The sequence below is a fragment of the Talaromyces stipitatus genome, genomic scaffold (genome assembly GCF_000003125.1).
Source record: "Talaromyces stipitatus ATCC 10500 scf_1105507295527 genomic scaffold, whole genome shotgun sequence".
NCBI classification, from domain to species: domain Eukaryota; kingdom Fungi; phylum Ascomycota; class Eurotiomycetes; order Eurotiales; family Trichocomaceae; genus Talaromyces; species Talaromyces stipitatus.
Window position 1 is genome coordinate 2,630,344 of NW_002990114.1, and position 25,156 is coordinate 2,655,499.

Sequence of the window (25,156 nt, forward strand, 5' to 3'; positions counted from 1 at the left end):
GAGATCAACATCACCCTATCATACGTCTCAGAACATACAACACATTTCACCGTTACGGACTGGAAGGTACGCACCTCCGCTTCCGCCGAATGCCAATATGGAGGATCCGGTGAATATATCGAGCTCTTACAGTGGAGAGCATAGTACAAGAAATGATCTGGAAAGGACCGCGTCGAGATCGAGGTCCCCACAGCGTCGCCGACAGCGTGGGTCTTCACAAAAGGCAATGCTTTCAAAAGCATTGCAGAAAGCGAATACCGCGGTGTTGCTAGATAACGCCGCAAATTTTGAAGGCGCCATCGAAGCCTACCAAGATGCATGCGAGTTGTTGCAGAATGTCATGCTTCGCAGCAATGGAGGGGACGTAGAGAAATATAAGTTGCTGGAAATTGTGAGTGATCCATGTTCTGTCTTTTTGTCCGTCGTAAAGGAGCTTTCGCTGACAGCACACCTGTAGCGTAAAACGTATCTGAACCGCATTCAAGAACTGCTCCGAATACAATTCCCTTCCAATCCAAAGAAAGACAAAGCCCTGCCCGAAAGACCACCGAGCGGCCAGAGCCTTACACCGCAAGATGAGGAACCGGTCAAGGAGTACTTTTATGACGAGGAGGGCGAAGAAAACGATCGTTCTAGACAACACATTGAAGATGACGTGCCGCCACTACCTAGCTTGAGTAACGTGCGATTGCCATCTATGTCTGGCGGAGATCTCAATCTCTCATTTGAAGATTCAAATATCGGCACTGGTGGCTTCAACACACGGGAAAGCGAAGTTGTTGCAGAGCAGCATTCCGCACCTCTCTCTGCCCACCCAATATCTCGTCGAGGCTCGGTGGATCATCAAGGAGATAATGAAGTACGAAGTTCAACGGCGCATACATCTTATTCTTCTGACGGACAAGCTCCTATTTTTAATGAAGGTCAATCTACATCATGGTTGGACACAATCGATGAATCTGGTGCTTCGTCTCCTGTGTCCACACACTCGAAATTATCTTTATACTTGGGCCATTCGCATCACGCAAGTAATGGTACTGAGGCAGAGTTTGACGCTGCGCTGGATGCTGCAGTTGAAGCAGCCTATGACGAGGGTTTGGAACCCGCGGTGAACCAGCAGGGGGGATTTTATGATGACGATGATTACGAAGATCACAAAGATGACGATTACGACCCGGATGATGTAGTATCGAATGTTAGAAGAAACATTGAAATCGCCAAGCAGCGAGTTCGGGAAGCTGAGAGGGAAGCCCAAGCTGTTATGGCACGAGGTTTGCAGCAGCGGCTCATGATGGATGAAACCACCGTGATTTCCGGCTACAATGCTAATGCTGATTATATTGACGACGAAGCCGAGGAAGAGGAACGATTGTTAGAAGAGATGACGAAAGGCTATGTGATGGATGATTTCGAATTCAATCTTCATGCCAAAACTGCGCTGCCTAGACAATCGGACTCAAGTACGATCTCTGGCAGAACTTGGGGCAGCTCGATCACATCGAATTCAGCCACTGCCGGTACCTCTCTTTCGACGCTTGCAGAAGAAGGTATCTTGACCGCTCCTGATGCAGCAGCGCCAAGTAAGCGACTTCCACCTGTCCCAAAGATACCAACAGGAAGCACACACCAACCAATTGCCCCGAATATGTCACCTTCTGCTGGTGTACGAGCTCGTCGCTTTTCTGGTTCTAATACGAAACAACTGAAAATCGATACTAAGCGTGTTGCTGCAGGCTATGAGCCTACCAAGAAAGAACCCTATACAGCACACCCTGCGGGATATCCATCACCAGTACTGCAAGCTGAGCCCAAGACAAGTCTACCAGTATTGACCAGTTCGATGTCTAAACCATTACCATCTGGACCTCTTGAAAAGAAGGGTTCGTTCGATGTTTCCGCAGTAGGCCAGCGTAGTTCAAGTCTGACAAGAGTACCTACACTTGATGGAGAGGCTACCTCGCGATCCGTACAATCTTCTCCCCCAAGAACCATCAACAAGATCATTTCTGCTCCCGGCTTACTCCGCAAGAACACCTCTTCATCGAGTTTGGCAGGCATGAGAGCCAGGAACATGTCTGTGTCCACCCCTGACGTTTCGAATGGATCTCCAAATACGCCGTCTAGCAGTGTCTTCCCCGCCTTTGACTTCCAACGGCAGTTGGCAAATGGTCTCGTGCCTGCAATGCCGACGCCGATCGGGACGTCATTCCCCTTGATGACTTCCAAAAGCCTCCACCTATTTGATAATGATATACATTCGCCCACCACACCCGGATCACCAAGCTCAACAGTTACTAATGCTCCTATACCCTTGGAACCTTGTCCGGAATCGTTCTTATTGCGCCCTTTTTGGCTTATGCGATGTCTTTATCAGACCATTGCACATCCACGTGGCGGATATCTTTCCACCAAGCTGTTTATACCTAGGGAAGTTTGGCATGTAAAAAATGTCCGGATCCGGGCTATAGAAGACAAAATCTCACTCTGCGACTTGTTGACTGCAGCTCTCCAGAAAGTCGGTCAAGTCGATACATATGATGCGGATGCTGTTTTAGAAGAGATGCAAGCCTTTGAGAATATCCTAGACCAAGCTCAGACCGCATTCTCGAAGAAGCTCGGTAACGAGGTTGGGGTTCAAGGCGCACTTCCTCTTTTCAAGAACGCAAACAACTCGGACGAGTCACCGGTGAATGCTGATAGTTTGGCATCAAGGACTCCTAGCCAGTCTAGCAGATCCGTTCTTACCTCTTGGAGAAAACTTCGATCGAAGAGTTCGGCAGCAGTGAACAACAGTGCAAGTTCGTCGACACATAGGGATAGTAGCAAAGGCGGTCTCAGTATGAGCACGCTGCCAATGACAGCGTCTCCTCCTAGTGGTCGCTTCACCAAGCGGGACGCCACGCAGCTTCAATTGAGTGGACCGAATGCGAATTACATGGGAGCTCTGGCGCGATTGTTCGATGCCGTCCAGGTTCTGGGTAAGTTTCAGCCTGTCATACATCTTTTTGTACATGTTCTGTATACTAATAATCAAATCAGACCAAATCGCGCGCCAAGTCGAAGATCCTGGACTCAAGCATTCGTCTCCAACTCATGTAGGACTTGAATTGAGTACTCGTCACGCTGCAGAATTCTTTGGATTTTACATCTGCCGATTCGCTCTGAATGATGTGGGCTTGCTTCTCGATAAATATATAAAACGAGGCACCGAGTGGGTGCTTGTGTAATGAGATGCCAATTGGTTTCTGGCAAATATTTTCTGTGTATCTTTGATCTTTATGGATGACGATCGATACCTGATGAGCTTTTTTCTTCTTTGAGATACCAAGATAACCCGACGATGTTGAATGTATTTACTGACTTGATACTTATTCTTGTCCAATGAGATTACGGAGTATTTGGGATATCTTTTGCTTGATGATCATATGTAGCTTCATGAAAATAGATGTTCATGCTTCAGTGTGCTTGACTTAAGCAGGACTCAGAACCCAGGAGAACTTGGTTACTGTTTTCAGCAGATTGTGATTGTCCGTTGGTGTGGGGATCGTTGAGACGCGCCAAACACCACGCGTCGCGGCCGTTTTCCATCTCCATACTTATGCCGACAACACACCCAATATACATACAGCACCATTTCCATCGCTTTCTCCCAGACTACGGAGACCGCTAAAAGTATTTAGAAAATTTCTTTATTTCGCATCATTTGAGACGTCCACGATCCACGTACAGTCTGTACCCGTTACGCGCTCAGCATATTATCCCCATCGCGACAAAGTGTCTTCGCATAGCCACTCATGCCACGCCCACCTGCACGACGAGCTCGTACCGTGCGCCAGGCGCCGGAAAAGGGTTCTATAAAACCAGCTGAGAAAAAATCAAATACAGCAGAAGATGAATCGCAAGGCGGTAACATCGCAACTCCTCGACGACCAGGTCATGATGAAAACAACAACGATGCCCACCGCGCTGATCGACCTGATCTAACACCTACAAGAGACAGCAACGAGAATGTTATCGCTTCTTCACCTGCGGGAAATACCACCACAGCGAGTATTCGACCCCCGACCCGAGCTCGAGGTTACTCCTCTACGTTGTCCTTGGTTGGACGAAAGGGGGATTTCAATTCACGAATTGGTAGCACTCCTGGATTTGAAAGCTCTGTTTTGAGTAATTTCAAGAAGCGATCGAGACAGCCAAGTTTGCTCCAGATGATGCAGGCGCATGATGACGAGAATTCGTCGGATTTTGACGATGAGGATTTTCTGGGTGGCTTCAGTCCGCAGGATGAATCTACACCATTAAATATCGCTAGAGTGTCTAACGCCGCAGAGAGGCAATTGCCTGCGTCCCCATCCCCATCACGTCCACCACAGGTTGTTCCATCGCCATCATCTCGGGAATCTAGAAAGAGGAAGCGTCAGTCGGAAGCAGTGAACGACAATCACGCTGAACCAGGCTCCCCTTCGGCAAGAAGTAGTAGTTCATTGTCAACACTTACACCGACCCCAAAATCCCCAGTGGCCGGAACGCGCGCGGAATCTCCTAGTTTCACCATGGCTACACCTATGAGTAGCTCCACAGCAAGTCCCTCACGCTTGATGATAGTCGGAAAGCAAATCACTGCAGCGACAGAGAAAACTGCAGCAGCAGAGTCTTTACCAAAGTTGACCACACTCAGCATACAAACTAGATTCCTCCCTCAGCGGCGAATTCGTCGTCACCAGCGAACGGATGACAATGAGGACGAAGATGGCATTGACTCCGCCAACGAAGATTCAGATGAGGATGAGTTGACTAGGGAAGTCATGCGCAGACCACAGCGATCACGAAAGAAGGGATTGTCAAATGCGACATTCGGGAAAACCAATGCGAAACCGAGCAAACCGAATCGTGGTGGCAGGAAAAACAAACGCGGCAACACAAAAGCTACTACCAATGCAGTTGATCCCCAGGGCAGCAAATCGCAACGCACATATTCTCGCCAGAAGCCTCAAGCTGCAGATAAAGAGAACGATCTCTCTGACAACTCTTCTATCCTCTCATCACCTCCGCCGTCTGAAGATCTACGTGAGTCAGATTCCGAGATACCATCACGGGCGTCAAAGAGAGTAACCAGTCGCGAATTGCAAGAGGCAGCGCGCAAGTTTGCGGAAGTGGATAAATGGCAGATGGACTTTGAAGATGTTCCTGATTCCGAGATTAGCAGTCCTATGCGATGATTCTTATGAGCTAGTCAGTGTTAATGATATCCTTGTCGTCTGTTCAGCTATTTGCTTTTGATTGAATCGAAGCGTTTTGTGTTCGGTCTACTTCGTCTGTTCTGTATTGCATGTAGTGCATTGCGGGGCCTTATCTAACGAAGTCGCGCGGGGCCCACGCCGATGATACCCTGCCTCTTTACATAAAACATATTTCTACTGCTTCATACTTGACTTTCTTCCAAATTGGCCCCAAATTCGTACAATTATGACATCCACCGAGGGAATACTCGCGGGTAAATACCCAGCCAAGGCGCATGCTCGTAGAGTTGTGGAATACCTACGACAGAATGGTTTCGAGGGAGATGGCGTACTCTATCTGGAAGCCCAGAAGACGAAGATGATTGAAGACAATGATTCTGAGCAGCCGTTTCGGTATGCCTACCCTGAAGCTTCTAAGACAACATGAAACTGTCACGGTCAAAGCTAATTTCTGAGAAAGACAGCGTCGCTTTTTCTTCTATCTCTCCGGATGCCTGCTACCAGATGCACATCTCACTTACCACATCAGTAGCGACAAGCTCGCCCTCTTCATCCCACCTCTAGACCCAGAGTCGGTCATATGGTCTGGCCTTCCATTGTCTCCCACTCAAGCCAAGGAACTCTACGATGTCGACGAAGTTCTGTACACGACTGATATCAACCCTACTCTGGCCCACCTGGCATCAGAAGTTGGCACAAGTGGGTTTGTATTTGCCATTGATGGGCAAATATCCGACGACATCTCCTTTAAGAACTTCCCAGAAACCGACCTGGTAGCTCTGAAAACAGCAATTGAAGAATGCCGAGTTGTCAAAGATGCATACGAAGTTGCTATGATTCGGAAAGCAAACGATGTGACCGCGCAAGCTCATGTCGCTGTTCTCAAAGCGACCAAATCGGCTACTAATGAACGAGAGCTCGAAGCAGCTTTTATTGGAACTTGCATTGCGCATGGATGTCGCGAAATGGCTTATCATCCTATTGTAGCTAGTGGAACGAGCAGTGCTACCTTGCACTATGTCAACAATGATGAACCGTTGATTGACCTAACTACGAACAAGAAGAAATTGAATCTATTACTCGATGCTGCGGGTGAATACAAAACTTACTGTGCAGATGTTACTCGGACATTCCCATTATCAGGCAAATTCTCCCCTGAGTCACGACAGATCTATGATATCGTTCTGGAAATGCAGACCAAGTCACTTGCGATGCTCAAGGAAGGCGTACTGTGGGAAGATGTACATGTTACTGCCCACCGAGTTGCAATCAAGGGATTGCTCAAACTTGGTATACTGCGTGGCTCAGAAGAAGAATTGCTTGAGAAGCGAATCAGTGTCGCCTTCTTTCCTCATGGGCTGGGTCACTATCTTGGAATGGACACCCATGATACTGGCGGCCATGCAAACTATGCAGACAAGGACAAGATGTTCCGGTATTTGCGTGTGAGAGGCAAACTTCCTGCGGGAAGTGTAATTACTGTTGAACCCGGTGTATGTATATTCCTGGGATTTTCTTGAAAAGTGTGTACTGATGACTAGCAAGGTCTACTTTTGCCGATTCATTATTGAGCCTTATCTCAAGGACTCTGAGCTCTCCAAGTACATTGACGCTGATGTCTTGGAGAAATACTGGGAAGTCGGAGGTGTACGCATCGAAGACAATATTCACATCACCAAGGAAGGATATGACAACCTTACGACTGCGCCGAAGACTGCTGATCAGCTTGAATTGATGATAAATGGGTCGTAGCTTGGTTCTTCTACAGAATTTAGGCAGCGTAATAGTAGAAAATATATAACAGAAGATGCTATCTGCTCATAACGTACCTCAGTTCAAATATCATAAAAGGGAGCAATAGTGTAGCAATGCGTAACGGCTACTCGCGGACGGGCCGGCCCCGCTTCGGAGTTCGGAATGGCTGATAGCTTAGTTCGTGATTGCAATATCATTTCTTCCCCTCCATATATCTACACCATCGCATCGTACAGATGCAAGCATTCCGGAATTGGAGGACTCAATACCTGTCAATCGTGTCTTATAGTACACCCGGAAGATTTGCCATTTCAATCAATTGCACTCAAATCCGCCCATTGAAGATGGCAGCAACGACTTCCTCTTCCATCGAGTCTATCCAGCGCCCTCGTGACCCCAACACGTTGAGCAACTACACAGCCTGGCGATCTCGGCACGTCACAGCGAACTTTGAGATTGATTTTGACAACAAGAGACTCGCCGGAAACGTGATTCATCAATTGCTTTCCAAGACGCAAGCCGAGACAAAGGAGATCCTCCTTGATACAAGCTTTCTTGATATTTCGCAAGTGAAAGTGGATGGCAAAACGGCGCAGTGGGAGTTGTTACCGCGCTTCGAACCGTATGGAAGTGCTTTGAAGGTTGTGCTTGAGAAGGGTGTCGAGGAAGGTGCTACTGTGGAACTTGACGTAAATGATATTCTTCTTGCAGTACGGATATAGACTGATAGCTGTGGTGGCTATAGATTTCTCTCAAGACCACCGAGAAATGCACTGCGCTTCAATGGTTGGCGGAAGCTCAAACATCAAACAGGAAGCATCCTTACATGTGTACGTCTCGTGTCTGGACTATCTATGAACAACTTCTAATCACCTACAGTCTCTCAATGCCAGGCTATCCACGCTCGCTCCATCTTTCCCTGCCAGGATACCCCCGATGTGAAAACTACATTCGACTTTAATATTAAGTCTCCATTCCCCGTTGTTGCTAGTGGATTACCTGTACGAGAGGACAGTGCAAAGGGAAACAACCTCTACAAGTTCAAGCAGAATGTCCCAATTCCTAGCTATCTCTTTGCCGTGGCAAGTGGGTGCGTACTTTCCTTCTTGTGATCTGCAAGACGATGGTTAACACCTATTCTCAGAGACTTGACAGAAGCACCCGTCGGTCCTAGAAGCGTGGTTGTGTCCAGCCCTGATAAAATTGATGACTGCAAATGGGAACTCGAAGCGCATACCGAGAAATTCATCGAAGCTATCGAGGTGGGTGATCCATCCTTAATCTTTCCGAATCTGATCTGATTTTTTACAGAGAATAGTATATCCCTATGCATGGGGCGAGTACAACATCCTCATTCTTCCTCCCAGCTTCCCATACGGAGGAATGGAGAACCCGATTTATACGTTTGCGACTCCAAGTTTGATATCAAAGGTGATAGTCCACCTAACTCGAAACCGGAATAGTGCTAATTGAACTTCAAAATAGGATCGAGAAAATGTAGATGTCATTGCTCATGAATTGGCTCATAGCTGGAGTGGGAACCTCGTCACAAATGCGTCTTGGGAGCATTTCTGGCTGAATGAAGGTTGGACTACCTATTTGGAGCGTAGGGTGAGGATGACGTCTGTCTCCCGTTTGGATTGTTTACTAATAATCGTGTACTAGATCATGGGTGCAGTGTGAGTTTTCTATCTTCGACAGATCATGATCGGATATCACTAACTCCAACAGACACGGTGAACCACACCGACATTTTTCAGCTATTATCGGCTGGGACGGACTCAAGGAGTCCGTTGAAGAATTCGGCAAGGACAATGAATTCACAAAGCTAGTCATTGATTTGAAAGGAAAAGACCCCGATGACGCTTTCTCCAAAGTTCCTTACGAAAAGGGATTCACATTCTTGTTCTACCTTGAGAATCTCTTGACCAAAGAAGTTTTTGATCGATTTATCCCACACGTAAGTCTTCCTGGGGGTCTATCATATACATAATGTGGCTTCACTAATATAAATTGTATAGTATTTCTCCATCTTCAAGGAGAAATCCCTCGACTCCTACGACTTCAAAGCAACAATCCTAGACTTCTTCTCCAATGACCCCGTAGCATCCAAACGTCTCAGCGAAGTCGACTGGGAATCATGGTTCTACTCTCCCGGCCTCCCACCCAAACCAGATTTCGACACCTCCCTCGTCGACATCGTCTACGAATTAGCCGATAAATGGAAGTTCCTTGGGTCTTCCTCATCAACGTTCACCCCATCGAAGGAAGACGTCAAGAGTTTAAGCGCAAACCAATTCATCGTCTTCCTTGAACGGGTCACTCTCTTTGAAGATCCTCCACTAAGCTCAGACTCATTCCGTCTTATGGGTCAGGTTTATGGATTCTCAGAAAGCTCGAATATTGAAGTCACCAACCTCTATTTCAGACTGGGTCTGAAGATTGGTGATAGAACGGCTATTGGGCCTACCGTTAAGCTTTTGGGCGAGATTGGAAGGATGAAGTTCGTTCGACCATTGTAAGTTCCTCATCCTATATTTCGTTAAGAAGGCTGCAGAGTACTGACAGTCCATCAGGTTCCGCGCTCTTAAGAAAATTGATCGCCAGGTTGCCGTGGAAACTTTTGAAAAGCATAAAGACTTCTACCATCCTATTTGTCGTGGATTGGTTGAAAAGGATCTCGCCAAATAGGCAGGTAGAGAGACTTCGCCATATAGAAATAGTCCTAGGAATGTTACGTGCATATAAGGTGGTGCAATTAGTGATGAGATTGTAGGATGCTGCGTCGTAACGAAGAATTATTATAGTACATGGTATATGGGCCCGGGATAAATCTACTTCAATCCACCAAGCTTGAAATCAATATTCTTTAGCCCAAATATGGTCTTCTTTTCTCCCCCAGCAGCGACAGCGGCAGCTTCCGTACCAACAAGATCAAAGACAAGGTCTGCTTCATTCGTCTTTGCCAACTCCGAAAGCACACGGCGCATATAAGCCACTACAGTAGCTACTTTGGCCCAATCGAGGTCGCGCCCGTCATGCGTAGAGCTGCTTGCTTTCCATATATTTCTCCATACGGCGGCACCGAGGACTGCGTCGCCTTTGACGAGCCCCTCGTCATATGCGGCGAGGATGCCGCGCCATTGGATGAAGAGATCTTTGAGGTACTTGTTGCGGATGGCGCGGCTGTGTATGTTGTGTAACGTGGCCATGCGCTGTTCAGCGTTGTGCGAGAAGTGGTCGAATAAATGGCGAGAATGTGTTCGTACACTTTCGGGTGATGGAAGGGCGCGGATACGGACTGTGAGCAAATACATATGCAGGAAAGTTACCTGCGACCATGTGGAAAACGTGGGAAGCAATTCAAGCTCTATATAAGGGATACTTAGTAAGCAATTGCTAATGAGATAATGGACTACCAAGCTTACCCTTATACCACAATCCCTCTCCAACCCCGAGCTCCTCCCCCTCAGCAGTCTTCGGAATTTCGACTCCTTTTTGGGCTAATTGTGGAATTTCATAATCCGCTTGGGACGAGCAAGCTTCATACAGTTTCTGAGTAAATCCATATGAGACATATGTTTCTGCCGCACCTCCTCGACGAGATGCTAGACTCTTTAGTATGCCGGAGCTAGCTGTAGGGGTTGATGAAAAGTTTCGACGTGAAGGGGAGAGACCCGACCGATACTCGGATCGTCTCGAAGGGGGATGCGAATCATTCTTCAATGTGACAATGTATCCTTGACGAGTCGACAATGGGTGGCTTATGGTATGTACGGCTTTGGACTGAAATAAATTGAGTTAGAAGTGATGGCGAGGCCGAAGTGATCAATTGCAAGACAATACCTGTTCTCTCGCAAACACGCCAAAGCGTGAGCTCAGAGAGCAATTAGGGCACAGTAATTTGGTTGACATTTCGTCTCCACTAGATTTTATATTGAATCACTGGACCTGTTGAGATGGCTGCGTTTCTGGTGAAGTCATTGGAAAAAAGAGATCATTCAGCGCGTCAATGATTTGCTCGACGTCTTGGAAAATTGTTTGCAGTGTTTGACCCCGCGGGATCCCGCCAATCACCATCCGGAATTTCGCAAACTGATGTTGAATCCTCATCTGGAATCGTAGTACCTCCCAGGTCATTATTGAGATGAGAGTACTGTCCGCTCCAGAGAATGTTCAACAATTGGTAAAATTTGAGAAAGTCTGTTTGGATCCCTCATGACTGCCGCAATGTCCTCGCGACCGCTGGCTAGGGCCTGATTTCTGTCAGCACAGACCATTAAATTGTTAAACAGAGATGTCTCCTACCTTTCGTACATCTTCATAGCCCATCTCTCGAGCCTGGTAATCCCTAATCACCTCGGCTTTATCAAAATCCACGTATACCCTGGTATCCCTCAGCCTAAAGACAACGTTGTCCAGTCTCATAAAGAATCGAGCAAGTAAAAGGAGGCGATCAGGCATAACACGGATTTTGCAAGATAGCATGGATATACCATTATCAGCTAATTCGTCTTCGTAAAGCATCACATCATCGAAGAAAAGAATTGGGTCTGGTCGTTTGAGAAGTTCAATTGGAATCTCAACTTCGGACGGACTGAGGGCTGCGGCGTCGGGTTTGATAGTTCCTTTATAGTCGGTACTGTAAGACCAGTCGAAAGGCTTCACGACCTCTTTTATTCCGTCGTGGGTGTGTTCCCTTGTGAAATAGTCAGCTTCGCGTCTTCAGATTTTTTGCGAAGGTGTATTCACCTGCTCTTTTGCCATTCTTTCGAGTATGCAACTTTAAGCATTGCGGCGCCAGTCTTGTCGACTCTGTCTAAAGCATCGAACGCATTGAATCCTATACCCCATCCGCTGGTATTGTGCTCAATTGCTACGAAGTTGTCGCCGAATATCATTTCTGGAGGGGTGATGCCCAGTTTGTTTGTCATTTCTTCGATAGGGCCGGCCTTGAGTATGGGCAGTTTTTGCGTCGTAATTGTGAATCCTTTCCTAGAGAAAGTCTGCGGTCGTGGATGCATCTTGACCTCGACGTTTGGTGATGACCATTGAGCTGACGAAGAATCGGCTGCCATGCTGAAACACGCCTTAAGTTACGCCGAAAAACGTGTGTGGGTGTGGCGGTTCGCTAGTCGAATACTCTGATATGTTAGCAGCCTAACGATATTCTTAACAAGATTGAGAAATGAAAAGCTAAAGTGATTTCAAATAGTAAAGTGCTGTTGAAGGCTTGAAGCTCTGATAGTTCGTCTGCCCCGCAATGATTGGAATAGTTCGTGCTAAACCGTTCTGGGCCCAGTGTGACCCGTTGCCCGGGAGATGGCTAGCTTCCCGTTGCTAATAAACATCCCTTGCTCACTTCCCTCTTCATTCTTTATAACTTCCTTTCGAACAACCACCACTCTGCTCTCCGTCTCTGCTCTCCCTCTCTATATCAAAATACATTATACCACGCTCATGAGCAGTCGTTATCTGTAACACTCAATATTAATCGTGACTTCTTGTCTTGTACTGCAGGTCTCTTCTTCCTCACTGCTCTCACCACCAAACATGGCAACGAAGACTTTGGAAGCTCGATTCGAGCATCTGTCAGTCAATGATGAGAATGAACACCATGGAACCACAAAGGGCCATATCAAAGCAAAGGTAAAATGACCGATCTAGGAGCTGCTCTGCGGTTGTCTACCGTCCGACACTGGTAGCTAACTTGATGGACTAGGGCTCTCTGTCAACTGCAGTGTCTCTGATCGGCCTGGGAGCTGCAAATCCATCAGCAGCAAGCTCAACTCGCAACCAACTGTTGAAGATTGCCTTACAAAACACAACCGACTCAAAAGCAAATGCTGGGTCGCCCTCCAACAAAGAGCAGCAGGGTCGATCTGAAGAAAGCTCCACCGTCCTTTACGACCAACCAGCCCCTAAGAAACTACACCTTGGCATGTTTGAAATTGGAAAGGCTCTAGGAAAAGGAAAGTTTGGCCGTGTCTACTTGGCTAAAGAGCGATCAACTGGGTTCATCTGTGCCTTGAAGGTTCTGCACAAATCCGAACTCCAGCAAGGGGGGGTCCAAAAGCAAGTCCGAAGAGAGATTGAGATTCAAAGCAATTTGAGGCATCCCAATGTGCTTCGACTGTATGGTCACTTTCATGACAGCAAGCGGATCTTTCTCATTCTAGAGTTCGCTGGCAAAGGCGAGCTGTACAAACATCTGCGCAAGGAGCACCGTTTTCCCGAGTGGAAGTCTGCCCAGTATATCGCACAGATGGCGGCTGCTTTGAAGTATCTACACAAGAAACACGTCATTCATCGAGATATCAAGCCGGAAAATATCTTGGTCGGTATTCATGGAGAGATCAAGATTAGTGACTTCGGATGGAGTGTGCATGCACCCAATAACAGAAGGCAGACAATGTGTGGGACACTCGACTACCTTCCCCCGGAGATGCTGGTTAGAGGATCGCAGGAGAACTACTACAGCGACAAAGTCGACCTCTGGAGTCTTGGCGTGTTGACCTACGAATTCCTCGTCGGAGAAGCACCCTTCGAGGATACTCCGGTCATGACTCAACGAAGAATTACCAGGGCCGACATGACAATTCCTTCATTTGTTAGCCCGGAGGCCAGGGACTTCATTAAAAGGGTAAGTTCAAGCCTGCGTTGTGATTGACAATAACTAACTCCTTGATAGCTTCTTGTTCTAGACCCTGAGAAGCGAATGACTATTGATGAAGCCCAGCAGCATCCATGGATTTTGAAGCATTGCGTCAAAACAGAAAAGACAACTCAGCGTAGCTCAGGCCAGAAGTAAGACCGATAGACATACCGTTTTTTGTTTTTGTTTTTGCATTTTTTTTGGAGTTCAGGTTTCGTTCATTACACATGATGATATTGGAGTTGGGCAAAATGAGCGTTTTTCGAGTTAACAATTTCAAACGATAGGAATTGAGTCACAAATGCTTTCTATTTATATATATTCCTTGGTTGGGAGAGTCATCAAACGCCGTCATAAGCAGTAATGTACAGGGTATAGCCGAGCAGTCACAGGTTTCCAGATCACCAACCCAGGATCATCGAAAGATTTCATCAAAGGGTCTGGTATCACGGAAACAACTTTCCCACACCTCATTCACAACTTTTTCGGCATGTGCTTCGTCCTTGCAAAAGGGTCTTGCGCGAACAGAGAGGATTGCTCTTCTTCGAACGCATTCCTGATGTTGCTGGGTAAGTTTCCATTGACCTCTTCGGAAGAATTCTCGAGCCCATCTGCACTCGCCGCTGAGGGAACTTGCGCGAATCTAGAAAGTAGTCGTTCGTCAGCAATTGAACCATTTTATTATGTGGCCAAATGAGAAGGGAAATACCTCAGTGCACGCCGCATGTCTCAAATCGCTATCCCAGTCCAACTTAAAGCGAAGATGATCGTACGCATGTACCATTTCATGCGCCATTGTGTCCTCTAGATGTCCTTGATCACGCATCTCATTCGCGCATATTTGGATACCGTATTCTGGATCAAACCCGCCTGCTTTCCTTTGCGTACATCGCCGACAACGAAGATTGTGACTGCCCAGGTCGCCGCCTAATTGGCGAATGTTGTCGCTTAGATATCGAATAATAGGACCTAGAAGATGAAGATTGGTAAGCTGACATTTCCGACTTAACAAATATCACGTCCGACGCAGATGAATACGAGAACGAAAGGACTCGACCTACTGAATTGCAAGAGATAATCACGCTGATCTTCACATCGTTTGCAATCAGCTGCTTCGTTGCGAATATCTTTCGCGAGACGGAATTGCTCTTGTCCTTCGGGAGTCATTCTACCCGTCAAGATCGAGAAGATGTTCCTCCATTGTGTAGAGAAATCATCGCCTTCGATATAGCCTGTATCCTTTGGAGGAGATGACGAGTTTGAATCCGACATTGTTCTTTAGTATCTGCTTTGTGAAATTCGATGCAATTGGCTTTTGATCAACGGAGAAAACGATCTGAGATCGGCCACAATTTGAGCGGAGACACCTGGCAGAATAATATCTAGCTCCGATACGACTCCGCAAACGACGAAACTTTGTTTTGTTGACGCCTTTTTCGTTTTTGCCAAATTTTGTATCCGTTTTTCAAAATTATAGATTCTTTCGTCACATTTACTTGGATCAAAATGGAGACCGTGGATGGTTCAAAGAACTTGACTATTGTCATAAAATTAGGTACATTTCCTGGCAGCAAGGCTTACTAAACGAAAATATATACCAATGAGTCATTAGGAACGAGTTCGATTGTGGATGAACGCACACATGAGCCAATTCTGTCCATTCTGTCCTCAATTGTCGAAACCGTTGCAAAACTCCGCAAGAATGGACATAGGGTTATTCTAGTATCTTCGGGTGCCATTGGAGTTGGCTTACGCAGAATGGATATTGATGAGAGACCGACACATCTACCCCGGATACAAGTCAGTAGAGACTTGCTCATTTCACTTGAAGGTTGAAGACTTGTTTGCTGACTGAAACACTATAGGCTCTTGCTGCTGTTGGCCAATGCCGGCTTATGAGTCTGTGGGACGGCCTTTTTGGACATCTCCGGATTCCTGTTGCTCAAATTCTTCTTACTAGAAGCGATATTGCAGACGTAAGCCCATACTTTTGATCTGAAGATTTGATATGTTTCTTAATCAATTAAACAGCGTACACAATATATAAATGCTCAAAACACCTTTTCCGAGCTGCTGGATATGGGCGTCCTTCCAGTTGTCAATGAAAACGATACTTTGGCAGTTGCGGTACTTTGATACACCTGACGCTTTTAAAATTATTGCTAACATGGATTAGGAAATCAAATTCGGAGACAATGATACTCTATCAGCTATAACCGCAGCCATGGTCAAAGCTGACTATCTCTTTTTGATGACTGATGTAGACTGCCTATATACAGCGAACCCAAGACATGACCCTGATGCAAGACCCATCGAAGTCGTTTCCGATATATCAACTCTCGAAGCAGATGTGTCAACATCCGGTTCGTCGCTAGGTACCGGAGGCATGGGTACCAAGATCGTTGCTGCTCGTCTTGCTACCAGTGCTGGTGTGACAACCATCATCACCAAAAGTTCAAAGCCTGGCAATGTGCATGATATCGTCAACTATCTGCAAGAATCCCAGACTGGTTTACACGTATTTTCCCAGACAACAGATCAAACAAACTCGGAGCAGAAAGCAATGACCGGTTCGACTTCTGGTTTATCGTTACCTCCTCTACATACCCGATTCCTCCCCTCAGCTACCCCTATTCAATCACGCTCATTCTGGGTTTTACACGGTCTTGCTCCTCATGGAAGTCTGTTTATCGACCAAGGCGCATTCAGCGCCCTACAGAAGAAAGCCAGTCTTCTTCCTGCAGGTGTCCTTGCTGTTGAAGGACATTTTGGTCAACAGGAAGCAGTCCGCCTATTCGTTGTCGAGAGACGTTCACAAACCGCCATCGATGGCGATTTTATGTCCCACGCAGAGGAACCCAGAGAGGTTGGGCGAGCTATTGTGAACTATGGCAGTCTGGAAATTAACCGTATCAAGGGTGTGCGCAGTACTCACATCCAAGCTGTTCTCGGATACGCGGATAGCGAGTATGTAGCTCTACGCGAGAATATTTCTTTCTTCCCGAAAGAAATACCGAGCGGCGCTGCTACTCCTAACTTTGGATAGATTGGTCATACACTGAATGTATGGGCCTATACAGCTTAGTGCAAGAGCACAGAGATGAGATACCATGGACATGGTACTAAAGAGGCATGCAAAAGGAAATGTTCCACTCTGTCATATTCAATTCATTTACACCCCAGATGGACATAATACACTCTCTCCAATATTGACGAAGGCCGCGGATTCACTTCGAAGCTTATTGCCGACCTCTCATTCATCATCAGCCCACCTTCTGAGATATATTTGCATATCATCTTTGGGGTGTGGTGCCGGAGTTGCCTACACAAATCGAAAAAGATCAGCGCCGACTCGCTTGCGGCGATTTTCGCAGCAACAGTGAAGCTTACAGGATTCTCCATTCCAGAAGTGGTCCAGGTCCGTGAAGCAGTCAATGTAGTCTGCCAAGTTGGGATTGGTAAAAACGTGTGAGCCACTTCGAAAGCGCTGGTGGGAAATTGAGGAGGACCGCTCTTGGCCGTAATAGTGGTGGCTGGTCGTTTGCCCATAGGCGCATACTTGGTCAATCCCCTGGTTTGTTGAGGGTACGGAACGTTATACACGTCTTTGGCGGGAATGATGGCCGTCGCTACCTGCCTCTTTCTTAATTTCAGCTCCTGGTGGTATTTGGCGGTGTCGTTTGCGGCGAGCAATAGTCCATATTGGACCAGTTCCGAAAATGTTCCCGTCATGCCAGTCACTGAGAATCGCTCGGAATAGTTGACGAGTGTCATGTTATTGGTTCCTCTGGATGTCATTTTGAGAAAACTATACGAGTGGATGTCAGTAGGCAAAAGCCAAAGATTTTTTTGGCATGTCTTACTATGCGTCAGGGTATTCAGACCCCAGATCTGATCGAATCTGGAAAGAGACAGAATTCCCTTTGTCGAAAAGACCATTTGGTACGAGCAACGCCAGCTCCTCCTGTGGTATCATCGGTTAGCTTTGTGCCAAACGATCAATATGAGCAGTATATACGAACAGAGTATTCGATCTCAGGACCCCCGGCGCATAGAAAGAGATCATACTCATGAAGCTCTAAGAGACTAGGCAAGTCTCCAGAATCTTTCCAATAGGCAGTCAATATGTCACCACTCTTAACCGTTGAACCTGCGCGAGGTTCTATGAACTCCACATCAGCAAATGCTAGCAGAGGGAGAGTTATTAATGCGAGTAGCGAGGTAGCTTTGGTCAATTTCATTCTGTCTTCTGGACCGCTGGGCACTTGGGATGGTGTCTGTTCAGACTCGAAGAAAAACCGAACCGACACGTATCTCAATAATAAGAAGACATTGGAGACAATCCAAATAGACCTTGGCTACTCCTCCCTAGTAATAATAACTTGCTCATTCGTAGTCTATTAGTTGTGTATGTTCCTTGAATGCCAAACAACAGCAATCGCAGGTTGTGATTGGCTCTTGGAAGAGCTAAGGACCCGCATCACATACCGAACTCAGGGCTGCCTGAATCCTGAGGCCACCGAACGGTCCTACCATCCGCTACGTATGTCAATACAACTCCGCAAGTCCATACATACTTCAATCATATCCCACCGAAGATTGAAGGGTTGTGCCATAGACAGCGTGGCTATAGACCACCAGCCACTTAAACACGCAATGGATTATTTACTTGAAGACTGGAAATCTTCGCTCGCGTCCATTGCGACTACCCTGCTTGATGGCAATCCGACTGCAATCTTGCTAGCGCTCGTCGTCACACTCACTCTACCTATTCTCTTGCATTGGATAATCTATCGCAAAGCAGCCAGCCCACCTTTGTCTACTTTTGTGTTGCTTGGACCGAGTGGAGCTGGAAAGACTGCGTTTCTATCTTTGGTACGTTCTCTAGAGAGGCCGGTGCCTACTATTTATGAGAGTTAATAACTAATTGATATATTGTACAGGTCGAGTCGTCTTCTTTATATAAAGCCAAGACACCATCCCACAGTACTCATACTTCGCAAACATCCACCTCCACAACCGTGACCTTACCCCCCTCGGTGCCCATATTTTCCAATCGGTATCGCTCAGTGAACGATCCCAGTCTCCCCGATGCCAAAAGAAATGCAGTCAAATATGTCCTGCGCGATACACCGGGCCACGGTAAATTGCGATCCGCGCAATTGACTCAACTGCAAACGGAGCTCAGCTCAAAGAGTAAGAAGGAAGCTTCATCGATCTGCGGAATCATTTTCTTCGTGGATGCTGCTTCTTTAGTAGAGGGAGCGGAGAATCTGCGAGATTATGCGGGTTACTTATACGATATTCTACTTGTACTGCAGAAAATTGTGTTGAGTAAAGGCAAACTGTCCAAGAAAGCAGGAACGAACTTTCCTATCTTGGTAGCTGCGAATAAGCAAGATTTATTCACGGCTCTACCACCTGGTTCTGTCAAGCAAAAGCTCGAGTCTGAAATTGACCGGATTCGACAGACGCGTCAAAAGGGTCTTTTGGATGCTAGTGCTAATCCGGAACATGATGAGGATGGAGAAGAGGTTCTAGGCGGAGATGGTGATAAATTCACGTTCCATGGATTGGAGGATGATATCGGTGTCAAAGTAGACGTTGTTGGTGGATTCGCCAAGGCTGAGAATGAGAAGGATGGTGTGAGTGCGACTGGGATTCGGAAATGGGAAGAATGGATCGGATCGTGCCTGTGAAATGGTCCGAATATGTCTTCTTTTCCATGAATGGTCATATCCGAGACGTCCGACGCTCCCAGTCACCCCAGAAGCGAGGAGGCCTTCAGCTCCGGGGTTTAGACTGCAAGCTGATATTGCCGGGGCCAACATCGCTCTGGTCGCTTTTTCGGCGATCTCTGAGACGAAATTGATGCGCTGCACTCTCTGTCAAGCTCATACCGGAGTTCCTTAAGTTCCTTACTGTAGAAAGATGGTATGAGCTCGGTATTGCCGTGGATTTTAAACACGACTAGATGGTATGTTACAATCAGTCTGGACTGGATACCTGTATATAGAGATTAAGCTGACATTACTCTGAGTTATATCAGTGTACATAATCTATGGTCTATGATTGACAAGTGACTACTCATGACAAACAAATGAATAAACCAAAAAAGCACATTAATCAGAACCAAGCCGCCATCGTAATTATTAGCAGTTCTCAAAACTAATCATAACAATCAACAGAATTCATGACTAGGACTTGTTATTGCTCTGATGTAACAACCAAGTAAGCAAATCAACCTTGGTGGCTACTGCAACAGGCTTGATTGTCCCTTGCTCGTCACGTTCAGTGACGATAGCAGCACTATTCCACTCAAAGAAGCGGTTGAGTACGCTGAGAGGGGTATCCCATGTAATCTCAAAGAACTTATTGCGATTCTTGGTGGGTGCAGCCTGTGCTCCTTGACCGTCTGTTTTATTGGAAGCGGCCTGTAAGGAAGCGCCGATATCCCTGGGATCGGTCACGACTTCGGGTAACTTCGAAAAGTCAAACATGACATCTGATACGGGACTCCTGCCGGCAGCACGGCCGCGAGAAATCCAGCTCAAGACATTACCCAATGTGACAAGACCGGCAAGTTTCTTGCCGTCAGCTGTAAGGACGGGTAGCTGGTCAAATCCCTTCTCTCGCATGAGTTCAATTGCTGCCTGACAGGAGTCATTCGCTCGCACTGTGGTCACAGGCTTGAGTCTCAGTGAGCGGACTCGACCGTTAGCGAAGACATCTTTCTGTTCGCGGGTTATAGGGGTCTCGGATGTGATTGTTGAAAGTTCGCTTGGAACGGAAGGAAGAAGATCATTGGCAGCCAGCCAGTCATCATCCGCAAACTAATTATTGTCTGTTAGCTGATGATGTTAATCAGATATGGCCTCTCTCCTTGACATACCTTGGTGAGATAGCTGCGGATACTATCAGGGAAAACCACCACGACAACATCATCCTTGGAGAATACGTTGTCTTGATGTGCTTTGACCAAGGCAGCAATAGCGCTTCCACTGCTACCTCCAACCAAAAGACCCTCCTCGGCAATCAGTCGTCGAGCATATTGAAAAGACTCCTTATCCTCTGTCTTGTACCACTTATCAACTGCAGACTGATCGAGAACTTGAGGGATAAAGTCATAGCCAATACCCTCAACCTTGTACGGCTCATTCTCATGCTCAGCATTGAGCGATGCAGGAAGTGCGAGAATTGAACCCTGCGGGTCCGCAGCAATAACCTTCACTGCGGAGTTATGTTTCTTCAAGCCCTTGGATATACCGGTGATGGTACCCCCGGTGCCAGCACCAGCGACAACGGCTGTAATTTTGCCTTCGGTCTGGGTCCAGATCTCTTGCGCAGTACCAAGTTCATGAGCCAATGGGTTGTTCTCATTGCTATATTGATCCAGAATATGGGCGTTGGGAAGTTCTTTTTCGAGGCGTTTGGCAACCCCGATGTGGGATTCGGGAGAGTCGTATGCAGCCTGTGTAGGTGTACGGATAATGTTGGCATTGAGAGCGCGGAGCACGGAGACTTTCTCGGCGGACATTTTCTCTGGTAAAGTAATGATTGTTTTATAACCTGTGACTCATTAGCATCCGGTTCAAACTAATTCATTTGGAATCAGTAACGAGGTCCTCTACCCTTGACTGCCGCAACAAGCGCTAGACCAATACCACTAAAATGGAATGTATCAGTCATCCTTCTTCCTGCCTCTAGAATAATAGATAAACAAAAATGTCAATCTTACGTGTTACCACTGGTAGGCTCAATCAATGTGTCCCCAGGTTTGATTCGGCCCGATTTTTCAGCCTCTTCAATCATGCGGAGGGCAATACGATCCTTGACACTACCGCCAGCATTGAAATACTCCAGTTTGGCATAGACCGTCGCTTCAATTCCGAAGCTCTGCGGAAGACGATTCAACCGGACGAGGGGGGTGTTTCCGATGTGTTCTGTGATACTATTCAGCACCCCCGGAGGGACCACAGATTGTGAGGAAGTCATGGCTCAGAGAATCGGGATAGTTAATATGGAAGAGATATTAAAGATCTTCGATGAGGAAGCGATATTAGATTCTTGAACAGCTGCCGTGATTATAGAGTGTCTGGTCAATTCGAAGAAAGAAAGTGGTTGTGGTAGCAGAGATTAAAAATTGCGCAAGAAACTCGGCGACTTCCATGATCGTTGTTGCCCCTCGCCGCTTCTAGCCGCATCATACTTTGGCGTCGATGTGGATCTCCGACATCATCACAGTAACAGCTTATCAGCTCATGTATTGTAGGTAGTATACACATTTTCAAGAGAGCAGTATAGAAAAAGTTGATAACGCTTGTATATAAATAAAAAATGTTGGTGTTTTACGCGGGAGATGATCGACACCTTGATCAGCCTAAATTGGGTGGAGCAGGGGAAAAGTGGAGTTTGCAGCTGCCATAAACATCGAACAACTTCACCCTCTGCTCTCCCAAACAGCCATGCAAGATCACACCAGAGCGAGTGCTCTACTTTCCTCGGCTCTTCAGGATCATGGTATCAGATTCAAGAAAGAAGATGTTGCTGCCGAGCTGGACAATGGGTCACAACAGGGCCGAGATAATGCCCAATGGGTGTTGGAGCATATAAGTCCCAGCACGCTACTCTCCAAGGACGAAGCAGCCTTGTAAGTATACCTAGTAATTAACATTGGAGAAAAACCCTCGCACTGACATCAAGTAGTGTGAAAAACTTGGAACGATCCGGTCTACTTGAAACGTTTCTACGACACCCCGATTTGACATCCACGCGAGCCCTGACCGAAGATGAAATCCGCGAATCGACCGCAACGTTGAAATCATCAACTGCAATATATGCAAAACAAGTGACGGTGTTGAGATCTCAACTTGAGCTTACCGAACGGCTACAGAGTGATAGACGAGAGGTTGATCGAAACCATGACCGGTACATAACTGGCTTGAACAGGCGGCATCTGTTGGACAAACAAAGGATAAAAGCTATGGTATTGCTCAAAAAATTGCTGAATTATTTGACGGCCAATATGTTTACTCACCAGCAGCCTAGGCTGAAGATATCAAGAACGATCTGGAAAGCAGAATGCACGAATATCAACAACAAAAGCACGCGGAAAGAAAGTACCTCCTTCAAAACGTGAGCTCAAAACTAGTGGAAGACGACGAGGTACTATCGAAAGCGGAAAAACTTGCGGCGGAGTTGGAGTCGACAGAGGCAGATGGAAAGTTGGAGAACCATGTGTTGAATCTGGTATCTACACTCTCGAAACTGTCCTCGGCAGAAATTCGTTGTCGATTGGATCGGTTGTACCTCAAAGAACTTTTGTCGGATGATGTCAGCCCGCCAGATGTATCCGGCAATCACCGAGACACGCAGATCGCGCTAGAGGAAGATCTGGAGTCACTATATTCGGAAATTGAAGTTTTAGCTGAAATGTCTGCCAGACAAGAGTTTGGACAATCTATACTTGGCGAACTCAGCAAGAAGAAACAACATTTCGTTAATTCACTGGAAGACACTTTGGATATGGTATGTCTCTCATTTTACTCTGTTGATGCCTCATCTGATTTCGTTCTTCTAGATCCTGGAGGTCCTCTCGCAGATGACACACGAAACTGAACAAGAGATCGATAAGGTTTATTATCGTCAGTCGCACCGCGAAGCTCTGGATCAGTTGTCTGTTCTTTTCAAGGAAGAAATATCCAGCCGGGAGGCTGAGCAGGTTCAAATCAAAAAGGCACATCGCAGACATTCGTCTCTATCCTCACCCATGAAGGCACCACAACCCCGAACCTCAATTGAGGAAGAGTCTTTACAATCTTTAGAAAGTTTTTTACGACGTCTCGGCATCTCACCTTCATCTTCTCTTACCGCACACGAGCTGGCTTCAGAAAAAAAGTCAGAATTGGCTGATATTATTCACCACAATATAAGTATAGCGGCCGAAATGCCTCTCTACGAGACTCTCGGCTCTAATGATGCGGCCAAAGAGCTTCTAGCCTCTATTCTGCATGCCGATTCGCATGCACAGCCGTCATTAGTTGATCATATTGAGAAGGAACATCTCAGTGATCTCGAGAAGGAACTCGCTGTCATTCAGAAAGACATCGAGCAACTCGATCTGAACGTCCTTGTGGAGCCGGATAGGTCTCGCGATAAGTTTGTAGAGAAGTGGTCGAGCCCTTGATTTATCCGACAATCATACTTTAATATAAATTGTCCAAATTTTTGAATCTTGAGTTGGGCGCTGAAATTCGCCGTGAGAAATCGGGATCTCCCAAGCGTTATCCGGCTGCCGAACATTTAACATTGACCAAGAGAATGGTGAGATATCAACAATTTCCAGACTCATATACGGTTTCAACCCGATCACGGCCACTTTACAGCGCTATGAGCGATTTGTCCCTGATGTCGGGAACATGATAGACATTTTTTCCCTCGTCACTTATCTATGACGAGACGACTAGCATTACGGCATGCAAGACTAGCCTATATAGTGAATGTGACTATGCACAAGCAGTTCATCATGTTTACTTGTGATGCTTAGAGACTCTTACAATGAGTTGGTTGCCGCTCACGTACAAGTATTCAGCGTGGAAGTTACGATCCTATGACGCGTCATGGAGATCCGAAAGCCCTCCAACCGAATTTGAACTCAAAACATTCCAAACGTATAGTTCTGCAGAAAGAGACTATCAGATGAATTATCCATTAGTGCGATTTTTCTCGAATTTCTTCGATATAGGGTTTAGAGGAACGAATCTTGAGTTGGCCGTAGTCGGCTCGTACAGTCGCTTACAGAAGAGCATTTATTCCAAGATCTCGATCACTTCGTCCGACTGTACGGAGGTACTCAAGTATGAAATAAAAATCAAAAATATTATCATAATGTTGACAGTGGCTGTGCTGCGACTCCTGCGCCACACTTTCCTTCTGTTGATATTTTTACTCATTCCCTGGGGGCCAGAATTTTTTGTTGTTAATGCTTACTGCCAACGTCGCTAGCCTTCGAAACTTGCAAAATACCCCTTTGAAAATAATACGAAGCTCAAAGCTGTCTAAATCATCGCATACGGGAATCGGTACTGTACGAAGAGACTGCACAGCCACAGGTCCAGAGGATGTATGCAACGGCCCGTGTGGACCTGCATGAAAGTTCCGAGCTTAATTCTCCATTTCGATTCTTCAACAACACGAACATACGCGTATTATGTAGATAAAAGTCGGCGACTGTGGCTTGCAGCTGAACTTTTGCCCATGCTCTATTCGTCACGTCAAGCCCCATGTCCACAGCGCCAGCACCAGGCACTTGACCCTATTCAACTTGGCTGACTTCTCGGCATGTGCCACAGTTAAACCAGAATAGTCATAATCATTCAGTGACTCAGTATGCCTTGAGGATACTCGCCACTGCACTGACGTTTATCTTTGAATTAGAGCGTTCAGCTTGTCAGCCCTAGTGGAGTGATTTCTTTAGAACGTTTCCTAAGGCTATTATCATCCAACG

The 25,156-nt window shown here is 46.6% G+C and overlaps 13 protein-coding genes across 13 annotated transcripts; 8 read left to right on the top strand and 5 right to left on the bottom strand.

Moving 5' to 3' along the window:
- Nucleotides 1-97: 97 nt before the first annotated feature.
- Nucleotides 98-3,227, top strand: TSTA_090110 (uncharacterized protein; the record flags this gene model as incomplete). The annotated part of the gene is made up of 3 exons (XM_002478690.1): nt 98-391; nt 458-2,978; nt 3,040-3,227. The coding sequence occupies 3 exons, from the start codon at nt 98-100 to the stop codon at nt 3,225-3,227; spliced, it is 3,003 nt and encodes a 1,000-aa protein (XP_002478735.1).
- A 567-nt stretch (nt 3,228-3,794) lies between these two features.
- On the top strand, nt 3,795-5,219 carry TSTA_090120 (uncharacterized protein; the record flags this gene model as incomplete). Its single annotated transcript, XM_002478691.1, has 2 exons — nt 3,795-3,849; nt 3,886-5,219. The coding sequence occupies 2 exons, from the start codon at nt 3,795-3,797 to the stop codon at nt 5,217-5,219; spliced, it is 1,389 nt and encodes a 462-aa protein (XP_002478736.1).
- A 247-nt stretch (nt 5,220-5,466) lies between these two features.
- On the top strand, nt 5,467-6,992 carry TSTA_090130 (prolidase pepP, putative; the record flags this gene model as incomplete). The annotated part of the gene is made up of 3 exons (XM_002478692.1): nt 5,467-5,633; nt 5,701-6,733; nt 6,786-6,992. 3 exons carry the CDS (start codon nt 5,467-5,469, stop codon nt 6,990-6,992), a joined length of 1,407 nt encoding a protein of 468 aa, XP_002478737.1.
- A 347-nt stretch (nt 6,993-7,339) lies between these two features.
- Nucleotides 7,340-9,686, top strand: TSTA_090140 (leukotriene A4 hydrolase; the record flags this gene model as incomplete). The annotated part of the gene is made up of 9 exons (XM_002478693.1): nt 7,340-7,684; nt 7,741-7,825; nt 7,875-8,085; nt 8,140-8,257; nt 8,307-8,426; nt 8,481-8,617; nt 8,727-8,955; nt 9,017-9,513; nt 9,572-9,686. The coding sequence occupies 9 exons, from the start codon at nt 7,340-7,342 to the stop codon at nt 9,684-9,686; spliced, it is 1,857 nt and encodes a 618-aa protein (XP_002478738.1).
- A 143-nt stretch (nt 9,687-9,829) lies between these two features.
- On the bottom strand, nt 9,830-10,910 carry TSTA_090150 (uncharacterized protein; the record flags this gene model as incomplete). Its single annotated transcript, XM_002478694.1, has 3 exons — nt 9,830-10,365; nt 10,424-10,781; nt 10,842-10,910. 3 exons carry the CDS (start codon nt 10,908-10,910, stop codon nt 9,830-9,832), a joined length of 963 nt encoding a protein of 320 aa, XP_002478739.1.
- Nucleotides 10,911-11,134: 224 nt separating this feature from the next.
- On the bottom strand, nt 11,135-12,073 carry TSTA_090160 (TOR signaling pathway protein TipA, putative; the record flags this gene model as incomplete). The annotated part of the gene is made up of 3 exons (XM_002478695.1): nt 11,135-11,251; nt 11,304-11,694; nt 11,748-12,073. The coding sequence occupies 3 exons, from the start codon at nt 12,071-12,073 to the stop codon at nt 11,135-11,137; spliced, it is 834 nt and encodes a 277-aa protein (XP_002478740.1).
- A 475-nt stretch (nt 12,074-12,548) lies between these two features.
- TSTA_090170 (serine/threonine protein kinase (Ark1), putative) lies at nt 12,549-13,806 on the top strand (the record flags this gene model as incomplete). The annotated part of the gene is made up of 3 exons (XM_002478696.1): nt 12,549-12,644; nt 12,718-13,638; nt 13,687-13,806. 3 exons carry the CDS (start codon nt 12,549-12,551, stop codon nt 13,804-13,806), a joined length of 1,137 nt encoding a protein of 378 aa, XP_002478741.1.
- A 259-nt stretch (nt 13,807-14,065) lies between these two features.
- TSTA_090180 (Ku70-binding protein, putative) lies at nt 14,066-14,922 on the bottom strand (the record flags this gene model as incomplete). The annotated part of the gene is made up of 3 exons (XM_002478697.1): nt 14,066-14,293; nt 14,360-14,619; nt 14,712-14,922. 3 exons carry the CDS (start codon nt 14,920-14,922, stop codon nt 14,066-14,068), a joined length of 699 nt encoding a protein of 232 aa, XP_002478742.1.
- Nucleotides 14,923-15,156: 234 nt separating this feature from the next.
- Nucleotides 15,157-16,696, top strand: TSTA_090190 (glutamate 5-kinase, putative; the record flags this gene model as incomplete). The annotated part of the gene is made up of 5 exons (XM_002478698.1): nt 15,157-15,205; nt 15,263-15,450; nt 15,516-15,626; nt 15,682-15,777; nt 15,827-16,696. The coding sequence occupies 5 exons, from the start codon at nt 15,157-15,159 to the stop codon at nt 16,694-16,696; spliced, it is 1,314 nt and encodes a 437-aa protein (XP_002478743.1).
- A 207-nt stretch (nt 16,697-16,903) lies between these two features.
- TSTA_090200 (beta-1,6-glucan boisynthesis protein (Knh1), putative) lies at nt 16,904-17,891 on the bottom strand (the record flags this gene model as incomplete). The annotated part of the gene is made up of 4 exons (XM_002478699.1): nt 16,904-16,972; nt 17,041-17,458; nt 17,514-17,614; nt 17,673-17,891. The coding sequence occupies 4 exons, from the start codon at nt 17,889-17,891 to the stop codon at nt 16,904-16,906; spliced, it is 807 nt and encodes a 268-aa protein (XP_002478744.1).
- Nucleotides 17,892-18,306: 415 nt separating this feature from the next.
- On the top strand, nt 18,307-19,349 carry TSTA_090210 (SRP receptor beta subunit (Srp102), putative; the record flags this gene model as incomplete). The annotated part of the gene is made up of 2 exons (XM_002478700.1): nt 18,307-18,525; nt 18,594-19,349. The coding sequence occupies 2 exons, from the start codon at nt 18,307-18,309 to the stop codon at nt 19,347-19,349; spliced, it is 975 nt and encodes a 324-aa protein (XP_002478745.1).
- Nucleotides 19,350-19,847: 498 nt separating this feature from the next.
- Nucleotides 19,848-21,645, bottom strand: TSTA_090220 (cystathionine beta-synthase, putative; the record flags this gene model as incomplete). Its single annotated transcript, XM_002478701.1, has 4 exons — nt 19,848-20,483; nt 20,543-21,219; nt 21,282-21,316; nt 21,389-21,645. 4 exons carry the CDS (start codon nt 21,643-21,645, stop codon nt 19,848-19,850), a joined length of 1,605 nt encoding a protein of 534 aa, XP_002478746.1.
- A 470-nt stretch (nt 21,646-22,115) lies between these two features.
- On the top strand, nt 22,116-23,836 carry TSTA_090230 (uncharacterized protein; the record flags this gene model as incomplete). The annotated part of the gene is made up of 4 exons (XM_002478702.1): nt 22,116-22,300; nt 22,357-22,636; nt 22,699-23,178; nt 23,231-23,836. The coding sequence occupies 4 exons, from the start codon at nt 22,116-22,118 to the stop codon at nt 23,834-23,836; spliced, it is 1,551 nt and encodes a 516-aa protein (XP_002478747.1).
- Nucleotides 23,837-25,156: the final 1,320 nt, after the last annotated feature.